The 15,075-nt window shown below is 43.5% G+C and overlaps 1 protein-coding gene across 2 annotated transcripts in view; it reads left to right on the plus strand.

The window, feature by feature from the left end:
• Positions 1-14,059, plus strand: part of ARHGAP40 (Rho GTPase activating protein 40) — a 39,018-nt gene extending 24,959 nt beyond the window's left edge. For both annotated transcript variants that reach the window (XM_081867711.1, XM_081867710.1), the window contains exons 7-15: positions 159-250; positions 394-471; positions 2,054-2,213; positions 3,171-3,253; positions 3,485-3,691; positions 4,801-4,941; positions 6,392-6,552; positions 9,762-9,817; positions 10,905-14,059. In XM_081867711.1, the coding sequence (XP_081723837.1) occupies positions 159-250; positions 394-471; positions 2,054-2,213; positions 3,171-3,253; positions 3,485-3,691; positions 4,801-4,941; positions 6,392-6,552; positions 9,762-9,817; positions 10,905-11,011 (1,085 nt within the window). In that variant the 3' untranslated portion in view covers positions 11,012-14,059. The remainder of the gene's footprint in view (positions 1-158; positions 251-393; positions 472-2,053; positions 2,214-3,170; positions 3,254-3,484; positions 3,692-4,800; positions 4,942-6,391; positions 6,553-9,761; positions 9,818-10,904) is intronic.
• The last annotated feature ends 1,016 nt before the right edge of the window (positions 14,060-15,075 follow it).

The following is a 15,075-nucleotide window of genomic DNA, read 5'->3' on the forward strand; positions in this document are numbered from 1 at the left end:
TGGCAGGTATCGTGATAATTGGCCCTTCGTGATGTCATTTCCTGGATTTCTGTGGATGGCGGTGTGTCCTTACTTATTAATTGAGGAAACAGAAATATTTATTTATTTATAGATGAAGTATTTTTTTAACGCTTATAACAAAGTGTCTTCCATTGCAGAGCGCAAGCTTTTTGGGGTTTCACTTGGCACTTTGTTAGAAAATGACGAAAAGCTCTTCCCAAATACCAGGGTTCCATTGATTCTGCAAGCAGTAAGTTTATTTCACAACTTCATTTGTTTTTCTCCTGGTTTTTCCCCCCATAAAAAAATATCATTGTCTATTCTTTGCTTTGAGCTTCATTGCAAGCTCTTTGTTGCCTTTTGGCGATGACGTTTTGCTGTCTTGTTTTATAGTTGCTGTCGTGTTTAGAAAAGAAAGGTCTGGACACGGAAGGAATCCTAAGAGTTTCAGGATCACAGAGCCGCATTAAGGTAGAATTCAATTGGTCAAATTAATATCCTATGAAATGTCCTGCAGTTCCTTGGAAACTTAGGTGTTCCTCATGAGAAGGTCACACTTCCCGCATAGATTTTGATCTACAGCAGGGGTCAGCAAACTTTTTCAGCAGCGGGCCAGTCCACTGTCCCTCAGACCTTTTGGGGGGCCGGATTATATATTTTTTTTGGGGGGGGGGAATGAACGAATTCCTATGCCCCACAAATAACCCAGAGATGCATTTTAAATAAAAGGATACATTCTACTCATGTAAAAAGACGCTGATTCCCAGACCATCCATGAGCCGGATTTAGAAGGCAATTGGGCCGGATCCAGCCCCTGGGCCTTTGTTTGCCTACCCATGATCTACAGCTACAGTATCTACATTCCCCTGTGATATACAGACAAAGGAGAGTGCTGGGTATGATCCAGACTATGGTGGATAAAAAATGGATTACTAATTTATTGTGGACAACCTAACACCTTCTGGTTGCTGAGATTCTTGTAAAAAAAAAATAAAAAATGGACTAGCAAGGTAATTGGGCCTGCAGTCAAAGGGCAAGGACCTACAGCTTAACCTGCTCATCCTCACAGCTGGAAGGCAACTCAACCACCATGTTTCTGGGTAATTGTGGGCAAAAGGTTGATGGTGGATAGAGGTCTGATGCAGTTAGGTCTTCATGCCCCAAAACAAGCATTGCGGTGGCTGCCCTTCTTTTCATGTGCAAATGTGCATAATGGGAATCACTTGACGCATATGAGTTCTGAGATCCTGAGGGTGCCCTTTATCTCTTTGTAATTGTAAAGTGGACTGGCAGACCCCAGAAGAAGTAGGTCACATAGGTCAACCCGCTGTTGCTTTCAAGCACACACTCAGTTCATGTGAGGTTAGTCAAAGGAGAAAACCCCACAGTGCCTGAGCAAAGTGTGGTGTTGAAAGTCATGCTCTGGAACCTTTCGTAATAGGCAGGAGTCTTAAGAGATTCCTCATCTGACAGGTTGGTGTGGAAAGTGTTCCCTGGGGGTAGATATCTGAAAACTACCCATATGGTGTCGTGCGTTGATGGAAGCAAAAGGTTCAGTGTGTCTTCCTGTGCCTGCCGTTGCTTGTGGAAGTTTCACTGTGAATAACTTCTTTAAAAATGTGATAGCCTGTATTTCTGGTCAGACCAGAAGGTCTGCAAACAGAAATAGTCCTCCTTTTGCTGAACTCCAAGCCATAGAGTAACCTTCCCATAAGCCTGCTGGAGTTTTGAACTACAGCTCCCATCAGCCCCCCTCCCAGCATGGCCAATAGAATCCTAGGTGATTTTCCTCATGGAAATGTTTCACTTGCTGGGACATCTCAGTCTTCCCAGTTCTTTAAAATGCAGTACTTTGTCACCAGGGAAAGAAATCCCACTTCTTCCCTTATCCTGCACCCCAAACTCTGGTTTATTATTAATATTCATAGCTGCTTTTTATTGCTATTCTGTTGAAACATTGCAGTCATTTCTCCCCACCCCTTCCCATGTTTACTTTTTCCAAATCTTTCTACCTTCAGTATGTGACTTTCCCCTCTTTCCCTTTTTCCCCCAGAGCCTGGAACAAAAGCTAGAAAGTGAGTTCTATACTGGTTTCTTCCAGTGGGATGAGGTCCATCAGAATGATGTCTCTGGCTTGCTGAAGAGGTTCATCCGGGAACTGCCCACCCCTCTGCTGACGGCAGAATACTTACCTGCCTTTGCAGCTGTGCAAAGTGAGTTAGGCCTTGGCTAAAGAGATCCGGCCCTGCCACCTTAAGCACTGATTTCCATCTTCTTCATTGTTGAGTAGATTAGGTGGCAGTTGTATAGCAGATACGTTGTTAGACGTCAGATAACCAAGGTCAATTTCTTGCTCAGTCATAAAGCCCTCACTCAAGAAACCTTGGGCAAAGTCATGCTCTGTAAAGCTAAGCCTAAATTTTCCAGAGCTTCTTGGGGGGGAGAGTGTGATACAAGTGTCACTGACGGATGGCTGTGAGCCAGGAATGGGGAACCTGTTGCCCTCAAGATGTTGCCAGATGGTCAACTCCCATCACCCCAAGGATGACTGTAGTTGTAGCCCAACAGCACCAGGTTGTCCTTCCACACACTAAGGGGTGGGCATTTTCAGGTGATTGAATAGGAACAATGGCAGATATGCCATCCTCTTAAAGGTGCATGGTGTTGTCTGTGTGCATTAACTGTTGGAGTAATCCGACATTTCTAAGGCTGTGGGAGTTGTCTTCATCTCATGCTAAGCCATGCACGCTACTTAAGAAACTGCCTAGATATTACATGCTGGTTACTGCGTACGAGAGGCAATGAGTGAGTATGAAATAGTGTGGCCCTGATATGTAAAACAGTCTTCTACTGGTATAGTCAAACCTCGGTTCCCAAACGCCTCTGTTTTGGAATGTTTCGGCTCCTGAATGCCGAAAACCCGGAAGTAGGTATTCCGTTTTTTGGAACCGGAACGTCCGACGCGGCTTCCGCTTGAGTGCAGGAAGTTCTTGCAACCAATCAGAAGCCGCTCCTCAGTTGTCGAATGTTTCAGAAGTCGAACAGTCTTCTGGAATGGATTATGTTCAACAGCCGTGGTTTGACTGTATATAAGATGCAGTTTTAAAGAGGCTTCTAGGCCAATATTTTCTTCTTCCCAGTAATTTTGGATGTCAATTGTTCCATTACAGATATCCCAGATCTGAAACAGAGGCTGCAGGCTCTCAATCTGCTTATACTGATTTTGCCAGAACCCAACCGAAACACCCTGAAGGTAATATCGCCACCTCCTGGGGATCGTAGTGCCCTGATTGTACAACTCGCCCTTTTAGAACTGTGGCATTGCTGTACAGACAACATTCTTACATCACAATGTTGCAGATACGTTGTCTGCAAGCACTCTCTCATATTCATCATCTCAGAACTCAGAAACAATTTGACTTCTCTCCCCGCTGCCTACCGCTGATGTTTGATAACGGAAAATAATTTTCCTCCCCTCTTTCAGGCTTTGCTGGAGTTTCTGAGGCTGGTGGTTACCAGGGAGCGAAAAAACAAGATGAATCTTTGGAATGTTTCCACAGTCATTGCTCCAAATCTCTTCATGCACAAGGGGCTGCCGAACAAGATCCCGGAAGGGAAGGAGAAACAGCTGGCTGAGGGTGCGGCCGACGTGGTGCGGATGATGATCCATTATCAGGATTTACTCTGGACTGTAAGTTGGGGCCATATTTTCCGAGTCATCCTTGAATTGCCATTGATAAAACTCCATATTGATTTTTAAAATACAGTCATACCTCGGGTTGAATGCCCTTCAGGTTGAGCGCTTTCGGGTTGCGCTCCGCTGCAACCCAGAAGTAACGGAGCGCATTACTTCTGGGTTTCGCTGCTCGCACATGCGCAGATGCTCAAAATGACGTCATGCGCGGAAGCGGCAAAATGCGACACGCACAGACGCGCCGTCACGTCTTACATTCCATTCAGGATGTAAACGGGGCTCCGGAACGGATCCCATTTGCATCCCGAGGTACCACTGTAACTTTTTTGATATTTAAAATGGCAGCCACATACAACAAAAGAGCCTCTTGGGTGAGGCCAGTGGCCCATCTCGTCCAGCTATCCTGATCTCACAGTAGCCAACCAGATGCCTATGGGAAGCCCAGAAACAGGACCTGATTGTAACTAGAGCTGGGAAAATTGTCTGAAACCATATCAGATCATGATACTGGTTTTTGAGCTGGCAGTACATTGCAGTGGCCGGAGAGCCATGATATATTCCCAGCTCAAATTGCCTGCAGACAAATTGACTTTCCTCCCCCTCCTGCAGCTGATTTTTGACAAAGGAAATAATTTTCTTCACTCTTGGCCTCCGTCTTCCTGTCTGCCTGCGCCTTTGAGGAAGCCCCCCACCCCACTCCCTGGCTCGTGGGAGTTGGAGAGGTATGGGGACTTAGGCTGGGTGATGTATCTCGGCTTCCTCCCCTAAGATGGGGAGAAAGAAGCAGCCGAGGTACATTCCAGACATCGCGATATATCAGAATATCATGGAATTTAGCTGCTGATATACCACAGTGTTGAAAACAAGGTATCACCCAGCTCTAATTGTAACAGGACTCTTTGTGATGCCAAGCAGCTGTTATTCAGAGCTGTAGGTACAGAGTTTTGGAATAAAAGATCCTAAAAAGAAGGTCAGACCTGCTGTGCCAGAAAGGTTTCCCTCCCATCCACCCCTCTCTACATACCTCCTGTTTCTCCTTTCTTCCGGAGATGCTTTCAGAATGACAACAGCCTCACACCTCTTTCTTTTTTTGCATTCCCTTTTAGGTTGCATCTTTCTTGGTAGCTCAAGTGAGAAAACTGAACGAGAGCAGCAGCAGGAGGTACCAGTTCTGTGACAGGAGGATCAAAAACCTGTTAAGGAAGATTAATCTGGACAAGGAGAAGACTGAGAAAAACCATGGCGAAGTGAGTGAAATCCTCATTGCCCACTGCATTGTTAATGCATGGTCGATGCGTTAAGAGCATCCTTCACCAGGCTGGTGTCCTCTAGGTATTTGGGCCTACAATTCCATAAGAACTTAAGAAGAGCCTGCTGGATCTGGCCCATGAAGTCCAGCATCCTGTTCTCTTGGTGGCCTCTTTGATCCCTGTGGGGGCTCAAACAAGACCCAGTCATAAGAGCACTCTCTCCCCTGGCACTCTCTTCCAGAAACACATATCCAGAAGTATTGCTGCCCCCACAGCCATGCTGGCTGGAGCTGATGGGAGCTGGGAGTTGTAGTCCAAAATATCTGGAGGATTCCAGGTTGCTGAAGGCTGCATTAGAAGATGGAACTGTGGCCAGCCAGGCCCACTTGCAATTGTCTTTTGGCACATGCAGACTGTAGGATAAGTCTTCCCATGTTGACTCAGAGTTAGATTGGATTTGCAAGCGTGAGTGATTTAGCAGAATAAGTTGGAAGAGATACAGACAGAACTTTCAAGGAATTAGTGGGCCACTATCATGTTTGGCTGTTGGTTCTCAGAGAGGCAACAGCAGCAGTTGTAGGATAGGTTCAGCATCAGAGCAGGGGATCCTGTAGTTTGATGCCTCTTAGATCTGTACTTAAAACAAAAGAGCGCTTCTAGTCTGAGGGCACTTCTAGGTTTTGTAGGTGGGAGCCAACCATGTTCTTACAGATTCACGTTGTGCAATTAAAAAGGGACTGGCATTCTGGTATGGCATAGTGCCTTAAGAAACCCAGAATTGCTTGAGACGACATTGTATAACCTCCCTGCCATCTAAATTGGAATGTATGCTCAGTGAACAGCCAACATATGTTTATAACCACCTTGCAAACCTTGTGCAAAAAAATCAGGATGAAGTCCAGTGAACAGGTTATCTGGAGGTGACCTGGGCCCATCTGATATTCCTTGTTTGCTTTTTTAAATCAAATGATTCTCCAGAAATCTGTTTTGTGTGGACCTTTTGGTTCTCAGAGGCAACCAAACTCTGAGATGCCTGGCATGCAGGTTTTTGGTTTTTTTAATTGCTGTATATGAGATTTGCTCAATGGAGAGAGAGAAATTATTTGCATGGTCAACTGGCTGATGGTGAAATTTTCTGCTTGAAACAAACACTTTCCCTTGCGTGAACACCAGGGGGCACTCATGCTTACTTTATTAACGCTAGTCAAATGCTACTGCTTCTCACGCTGTGTGACGGAATCAAATTTATTTTTTATTGCTTTGCATCCATCCTGCCCTTTGCCTGCTTTTGGAGAAGTGCATACATAACCATTTTACTTGGAGGGCAACAAGCATTTTCAAACAGAGTGTTTGATTATGTCTTCATGTTTTGTGCACACGCTTTGGATTTTCTTACATCTAAGTTTCCTCCTGCCGCCCCCCTAATGCTGCCTTCTTCATCTTCCAGCCATCCAAAATAGTGAAAGTCCAGGCTTCACCATTCCTAAAGGATTCCCTGGAAGTTCGCTTAACCAGTGGAACCAAAGCTGCAGATGTCCTGAGGCAGTTCCAGAAGAACCTCTGTCAAAACGGCTGGAATATTGTCAACACAGTCAAACTTATCAAATGGTAAAAGCACCTCCTCTCCTTAGCTTAGAAGGAAATGTAGCTTGTCTTCTTTCTGTGTGATTAGGTAGGAGGCTTTTTTTAAATGTCTGTTGAGATGAGCAGCATTTAATGAAGGGCACTTTCACTGTGTCACTTAAATCAGTCTTTTTGTTTTTTACGAGTGGAATCCAATGTAGAGCTACACCAGTGGTCTGTCAGTGCAAGAATTTCTCTGTGTCAAAGGAAACGTTCTCTCCCTCTCAGATTTTACACTGAGGTCCAGCTCCGAGGGCCTTCTGGCAGTTCCCTCACTGAGAGAAGTGAGGTTTCAGGGAACCAGGCAGAGGGCCTTCTTGGTAGTGGCGCTCACCCTGTGGAATGCCCTCCCATCAGATGCCAAGGAAATAAACAACTATCTGACTTTTAGAAGACATCTGAAGGCAGCCCTGTTTAGGGAAGTTTTTAATGTTTGATGTTGTATTGTGTTCTAATTTGTTGGAAGCCTCCCAGAGTGGCTGGAATAACCCAGTCATATGGGCACACTGGGGGATTACATGATAGCTAAACAAGCTATAGATTAGGCCCCCCCCCCAAAAAAAAATTAAAGGAAAAAAAGCCTTTATGTACATTTCCAAAATATAAGATAAAAAACAAACAAATTTGATAAAATTTGTTATGTGCAAACGGCTTTAGATACCTGTTAGGTCCATAAATTACCATATAGCATATATTCAACACAAAAAACAGTGACAATTTGTTGTTGACAAACGACAGCTGGACATATAAAGGGCCCCATTACCTTCAGTAGCTTAGGGCCTCATCAAACCTAAATCCGGCCCTGGATGGGCGGCATATAAATAATAACAAATCATTAATATAATTATCCACACACACACACACCCTAAATGTCTTTTAGGGTCCCCCTCCCCTAATGGTCTGGAGCAGATCTGGGGAGTGCATAGGATGCATGCATGCGGAGGGGCAAAAAGCCCCATTGTGCACTGATGGGGCACAGTAGTTGATAGCTGGGAACTGTGTGTTCCATGCACAGTGTGCAAATGTTTCTGGATACAGGGGGAGACCATCCAGTGGTTGTGGTCTTTTTAAACCATTGCTGGCAACTCCTTAGGTCAGGTTTGGGTGCTGCTCGCGAGAGCCCCTAACTTCAGAGGAAAGCTTTTTTTGGGTTGGGGGTGAAACTGCTATTGGGAGGAGAAGCTAAAAGGGTTTATGTGAGTATGAAACACCAGTCCACAGCCCAGGCAACAACAACAACAACAACAACAACAACAACAACAACAACAACAATAATTATTTCCCAGCCACTCTGGGCGGCTTCCAACAAAATATTAAAATACAGTAATCTATCAAACATTAAAAGCTTCCCTAAACAGGGCTGCCTTCAGATGTCTTCTAAAAGTCTGGTAGTTGCTGTTCTCTTTGACATCTGGTGGGAGGGCGTTCCACAAGGCGGGTGCCACTACCAAGAAGGCCCTCTGCCTGGTTCTCTGTAACTTGAATGTACTGGGTAAGAGAATACAGTTGTACCTTGGAAGTTGAACAGCCTAGTTCTCGAATGTTTTGGCTCCCGAATGAGCTCCGGAACAATCGAAACCCCGAAGTGACTGTTCTGCTTTTTGAACTTTGTTTTGGAAGCTGAACGTCCGACGGGGCTTCCGATTGGCTGCAGGAGCTTCCTGCAGCTAATCAGAAGCCACACTTTGGTTTTCAAATGTTTTGAAAGTCGAGCTGACTTCCAGAATGAATTCTGTTCGACTTCCAAGGTACAACTGTATACAAATCAGAACCTCAAACCCACTCAAGTCTTTGTATGCCCTAAGAGCATTTCCTTCGATAGCCATTCCTTTTCCCCAGCAAACTCCAGGACTGTAATTCTGTAAAAAGGGGGAAGGCTTGGGATTGCTAACAAGCTTTTCAGCTTCTGAACTACAGTTCCCAGGATTCTTTGGGGGAGTGGTAAGAGGAAGGGAGTGAGATGCAAAAATAGAAGTTTTGTGTGTGTGTGTGTGTGTGTGTGTGAGAGAGAGAGAGAGAGAGAGAGCGCGCGCGCGCGCATTATGCAGAGGAAATTGTTCCACAACTTTATGAAATTAAAGGGTTATAGAAACCACAGTAACCTTCCTGAACACATTGACTGGTAGTTTTAAATGCTTGATTGGGCATGTAATAAAATCATAGTCTTCTTCTGCAAGTGGAATGTGAATGCTGATTTTGTGCATAGATCCGTTCAGATATGCGGTATCTGTGGCAACCAGAGGACTGATCCCACCTTGAGGAAGAAGAAAGAGACTAGAGTGAACCCACTGACACCTGTGACTCAAACAGTTGATACTCTGGAACAAGTTTTGCTGTTTAGAAATGCCAGGGGTGGGGTGGAGTGGGGGGGAGAGAGAGAAGAGAGCAATGAAGCATTTGGAAAAACCTTATTGAGCTTTTTTATTTGCTTTACTTATTACAAAAATACTCAGGTACAACCTGTCACATAAAACTTATCAAGGTGGCGTACAAAATAAAAAGACCAGAATACATATATATTGCTTAAAAGGTAAAGGTAAAGGACCCCTGACAGTTAAGTCCAGTCGTGAACTACTCTGGGTTTGCTGTGCTTATCTCACTTTACTGGCTGAGGGAGCCGGTGTTTGTCTGGAGACAGTTTTTCCGGTTCACGTGGCCAGCATGATTAAGCCGCTTCTGGCGAACCAGAGCAGCACACGGAAATGCTGTTTACCTTCCCGCTGGAGCGGTACCTATTTATCTACTTGCACTTTGACGTACTTTCGGACTGCTAGGTTGGCAGGAGCTGGGACCGAGCAATGGGAGCTCACCCCGTTGTGGGGATTCAAACCGCCGGCCTTCCGATCGGCAAGCCCTAGGCTCAGTGGTTTAGATCACAGCGCCACCCGCGTCCATATTGTAATGATCCATTACAATTAATGTGCATGTTTTTTTAAAGTCAACCTTAAAGGATATTTTCCAATCCACTATACCGTTTTAACATGAGCTTGCCATCCTCAGGTCTAGAACAGCTTTCCTCAACCTAATGCCTTCCATGGCTGATAGTCAGGGATGATGGGAAATCTAGTTCTGAGCTACAGCTGGAAGGCACACCATGCTGCAGAACTCTCATTTAGAGCAATTCCAATATATATATTTTAGCCTTTTTGTCTTGGAAATGGTTATAATCAGTGGTGTTTTTTTAAATTTTGCAGTAATGGTTCGGTAGATACGATGAACCTGCTCTTCTATGAAGTTGGCGGCAACATAAGTATGTAAATTTGAACTGTTGTCATTTTTTATTTTTCATGGTGGGGAATGTGAGTTAGTGGGTTAAGAGGTGGGCAGCTGAAGCAAATAGTTGTCCTAGGAATGAATCAATATGGGGAACCACTAGGAATTAGCAGGCCTAAGCCTTCCTGGGCCACATAGGGTTGCTTAAAGGCATTTCCTTAATAAAGCAAATAACCAAGTAAGCCGGTTTAAAAAATATGTTCAAAGTGGCTTCGAACAAAGAAAACGGAAATACACTTCAAACAAAGAGTACAGAAACAATTTCATAGTAACAATTTCCTAATAATGATAATAATAATAATAGCAAAACAATAGCAGATATAATAATGTACAAAACCCACATTTCAATGCTATAAATATAACAACATTAACTAAACAACAAGCAGTATCCAAAAGCAAAAATAAGAAGAGAGCTTCACAGTTTCACTTAGTCCTTCTGAAAACACTTCTCCCATTATGTGGTTAATGATTATGCCTCTATCTCTTTTTTAGCCTTGATTAGGAACATAGGAAACTGCCTTATAACAAGTTGGCTCATAAGTTCCTGTAGCTCTATACTGTCTTGCTTCTCCCATAGCCACAGCCTTGGATTCAAGCAGAAATCAAGCATGGCTTCTGCTGGCAGTCTTCTTCCAGCCCAGCTCTTACACACCTCTGGCTCTTGTCCTTCTCACCAACACCCAGGTGTAGAGGGTGGCAGCACACCCATTTGACTTCTGGCACAAAGCCACTTTCTTTGTTACCCTAGCAACCCATACTTAGAGTGGCCTTTAGCTCACCAAAATGCTGGCTTGGCTATTCCAGCAATTGAATCCTTGGTGGATTCAGGAACAAGAAGAGACTCATGCTTATAGGCAACCCACCCCCCCCCCCACAACTCACAATACTTGTAATCCAGAAAGTGATAGGAGATAATATTTTCCAAAGTCCTGACACTGTTAGGGACTTTATTAAATAATCTGAAACTAAGTTACCCAAAGTTACCAGGCACAGGAGGAATAGTGGGATCTATATTTTTTGGGAATGGTTTCTTTAAAATAAATCTTTTCTCTCTATCCCAACAGGTGAACATTGCTTGGACCCAGACACATACCTCTTAGACCTGTACCATGTGAATCCTCATGCAGAATGGGTTATAAGACAAAACCCATCTTTTCCAAGGACACTCTAGGAAGACTGGCGAGAGGGAAATGACCTAGCTGGAAATTATGTTAAACAAATAGTCAAATGGGGCCGGGGTGGGGATGAATTTTTTATTCCTGGATTTTTATTTTAATTTTAATGGGAGGCTGTGAAAAAAGAAGTGATTCCCTTGAACTGTTCGCATGAACTTGTGGCTAATTGAAGGGTTACATTGGGGTAGCAGAGCTTCTATAGGATGTGAATGCCTGTAGTAAAGGACTTCTGGAAAGAAAGTTTTAAAAAGAGACAGTCTTGTCCTTGAAGAAATTGATTGAGATCATCTGGGTTTGATTCTTTTAATGCGCAAGCTTCAGGTTTTCACATTAGTGGAAAGACACCCCAGTGAACAAATGTGCTGCCATGTAAAGCCTGCACACTTTCTAAAGAAGTAAGGCTTCTCAGATAGAAGCTGGGGTTATCTACATTTTGCTTCTGAAGGGCTTAATAGGTAACCAAATTGCCCGGAATGGAGAGGAGAAGCTCTGCCCTCAAAATGCTAATGTCCCAAGCACAGTGTTGGTGACATATTAACTATGCACAACTGTAGGTGTGTAATGTCTTCTGGGATGCAGCCTCGACATTTCAGTTCAGTGCACAAACATGTATTTGTGTGTGCACACACAGTTCCACATACATGTTGTTATTTGATTAGAGCAAACCATCTCAGTATTACTGTTTAATTCAACCTTTTTAATATTCAGATTGGATTTCACATCCCTGTCTGGTTGTAATATTTTTTTCCTTTAGAGAAACTCACCAGCAGAGACTTGTCTTCCTATACTGGGCCCTAACAAGTCTTTTTGTTATGACCAAGACAATCCAGAAACACCTGAGCCATATAATGTTCTTAGTCTTCATGTCTTCATTGTTTCTTTGGTGTTGCATTTTTAAAATGTTGTGTTTGTAGGTATATTTACCAAAAGCCTGTTGAAATGATCTAGTTTGTTCTAGAGAAAGCGATGATCTGTACTTAAAGATCCTCCTTTCCTTGTTTGCTCACATTTTTTAAAAGGCCAAAATATCCACCTAAATGTGTAGAGGGTTTCTCAAAGTTGGTAGTTTTGAATATCTGTATTTTGCACTTGTGACTTAAAAGAGGGCCTATTTATTTTGAAAATGTCAACTAATAGAGATGTTTAAATGGTTGTTTCATGTTACCCACTTCCAAACTAGTGGATGTGAGAAAGCTAAACCCTTTCTCAGCCCAAACACCAGAGCTGATGTTGTCAGAAGAGCAAAATATGAACACATATGCCGGAAGTTTGCCTCATTTGGACATAAAAGGGTTTAGAAGGAGGCATTTTGTCAGCATAAGAAAGGAATTTGTGCTTGAGGGTGGATGAGTAGGGCAGGGAGTCCACCTTTAATTCAAACGTGCATTACACATCTGATCTCTGTAGAAAAGCAGCTTTGGAAGGAAGGAAGCAAGTATCTGAAACCCCATTTCTTCTTTTGCAGCGGGGAGGGGAGAAGCTGCTTACACTAGGAGGGAAATGGTTAATGCCCCTCCCTGCTGCTCAGCTGTCAATCATGCCCTCTTAAGGCTGCCTTTTGAAGAGAGGATCAAGGGCTGTTGCGTGTAACATCTGGTGAATGAGTTGCCATTCAGATAGGAAGAAAGCAAATTAACCGGTGAAGTTACTTTCCACTTGCCCTGTACTTTCCTTCCTTAGCCCCATTTATAGTCTCATCTGACTGCTTACCCTCCAGTGTAAATGGGTGGCGTTGAGAGGTGATTGAGAGGTGATGCGTGGGTAGTTCACGAATCCCTTGGGGCTTTATTGGAGGTCGGAATGAGAAATTGCATGAAGAGGTGTCTCCTGCTAAAAATGGCAACAGCATGTAAATCTCCCCTTCCTTCCCCCTGTGTAAGGTTGAGTCGAACCTAGCCCCATGTCTTGGTATCATTACTGCCAGTGTTTTCTTTCCCCAACCTCACTGACAGTCAGTGCTGGGGGCAAGAAAGTAGGGAATCATGGTGACATCACTACACAAAGCAAGTTTTATTTAACCATACAGATGGGGGCGGGGAATAGTTCACACGGAAGCTGTTTTCTTCTAAAGCTGTGTCATTTTGTTCTGACCAGAGTGCAGGAGTCATGTCTTGCTCAGCATAAACATTTCCAAACTTTGCATTTCTCATCCTTTGTAGACTTTTACCAGAGAAAGGATAGGTGCAGAAGTCCATTAGAATTTTCTGGAAAAGTACTAACAGATGTAATGAGCAACACAGACTGGATGACTCAGATGTGTTTAGGAAAGTATCTACATGGCACAGCACAGCCTTAAAAGAATACAGAATTGTCTACAAAATCCCTTGAGTATTTTTTTTATAGGTATAGCACACTCTAAATCCACTGTTCAAAATCGTTTCATGCCAATGCATTGAAAGTAGTCAGTACAGAACAGTCTTTCCCAACCTGGTGCCCTCTGCATACTCCCACCCAGCTAGCATGGGGAATTTTCCAGGAGTGATAGGAGATGTAGTCCAAAGCTTGGGGAAAGCTGGTATAGAACTTTAAGAGCATAGCAGGCTTGCCAAGCAGAGGATGTGCTTTGGTCCTGTATGATAAAGGGTGCAAGGTGGCAATTTTGGTAATTCCGAAAAGGTCAAGGTCGAAGAGAGGCCAATCTCTGCTTCCAAGATATGAAAATTAAGTTTTGTACTTGGAGCCAATTTGAACGAATAGCTTGGGGGATGAAAGAAAATGACTCGGATTCGTCAAATGCTAACAGAGTAATGTGAAATGAGTATTGCAAAAAGTTATGTGTGCAGGAGCAAAACCTGAGAGAAACTAACATTTGAGGGGGAAAGATGGTGTAGGCCCAATTCTGTCCATAATATTGACGGTCTGTCATCACTTTCACTGTCTTTTTGTGTCTCTAGAAATTTTATTGATGGCAGTTAAAGTGGCAAGGCATAAAATGGTAAAGCTCACTTGTGTGTGTGCGTGTGTGTATTTTTTTAAAAAAACGATGGTTTATATTATTTTTAATGCTGTATTTAATCAATAAAGAACTAGATACGTTTCCAAAATGTCTTCTGTTTTGTAATTTATTTTGTCAGTTGCTGGATTTGTTTTTGTTGATGAGAGAGGTTCTGTGAACTAAAAAAAACAACGGGGAAAGAAATGGTTTTGTACTAGACTAAGAAGGAATGTAAACAGTATGAAAACACACTTCAATAGCTAAGAAGGTGAGTAAGCAAAGACCCAGAAAGAGATACAACATGGGATCGAGACATGGTTTTCAAATACTTTGTTGGTCTCTCAACCAGTGGCCTTAGAAGTACAGTCCAGAAAACATCCAGTTTTGTTCTAACATGAAAAGGGGTTTTGGCTCTCGATTCAACTTCCAGATTGACAAATCACCAATAAGCAGTGGTGGTGCAGAACCATCATCTAGTGTCACTGCTGTTTACCTGGTTGCAAGTAGTTGAGGCCAAGCAGTTTCACCAGAGGAATTGCTGGATTGGCCAGTCTCTTAACCTCTTGCCCAGCCTGGACCAGATAAGAAACAACAATGCTGGAGTTGGGAGGGAGATTCTGTTCCACCACATGCACACAACCATTGTGCCATTGTCAATAAGAATAAGCAAAGCCATGACTCCAGAGCAATTTTTAAAAATGAATCAGATTAGCAGTGACAATGAAATACTGTGATTTCAAACAGATGACATTCTGTAATAAATAACATCCCCCAGATCCCAAAGAACAATGTATTCCCTTACCGCTGAGAAATTTTGTACCAGGCAAGCCTTCCTGGATAGTGACATTCACGTGTCAGGGATGGGGAACATCTGACTTGGGGCTGAAAGCAATCCTCAAGCTCTCTCCCTCTGGACCTTGGTACTTTGCCCAGTCTATGCCCCCTTGCCCAGGGGCACATCCTTGAACCATGAGAATGCCTCTTGCTTGCCTAGATAGATGTCTCTCTCTGTGTGTGCACAGTATATGAGCACTGCATGGTTGCATAAAGGAAACAATCCCATCCACTGCCCCATTTGCTATTGACACATGGGCCCCAGAAGGTTGCCTTTGGGCTGAAAAAGGT

Source organism: Podarcis erhardii (genome assembly GCF_964252035.2).
Source record: "Podarcis erhardii genome assembly, chromosome: 6".
In the NCBI taxonomy this organism is placed as follows: domain Eukaryota; kingdom Metazoa; phylum Chordata; class Lepidosauria; order Squamata; family Lacertidae; genus Podarcis; species Podarcis erhardii.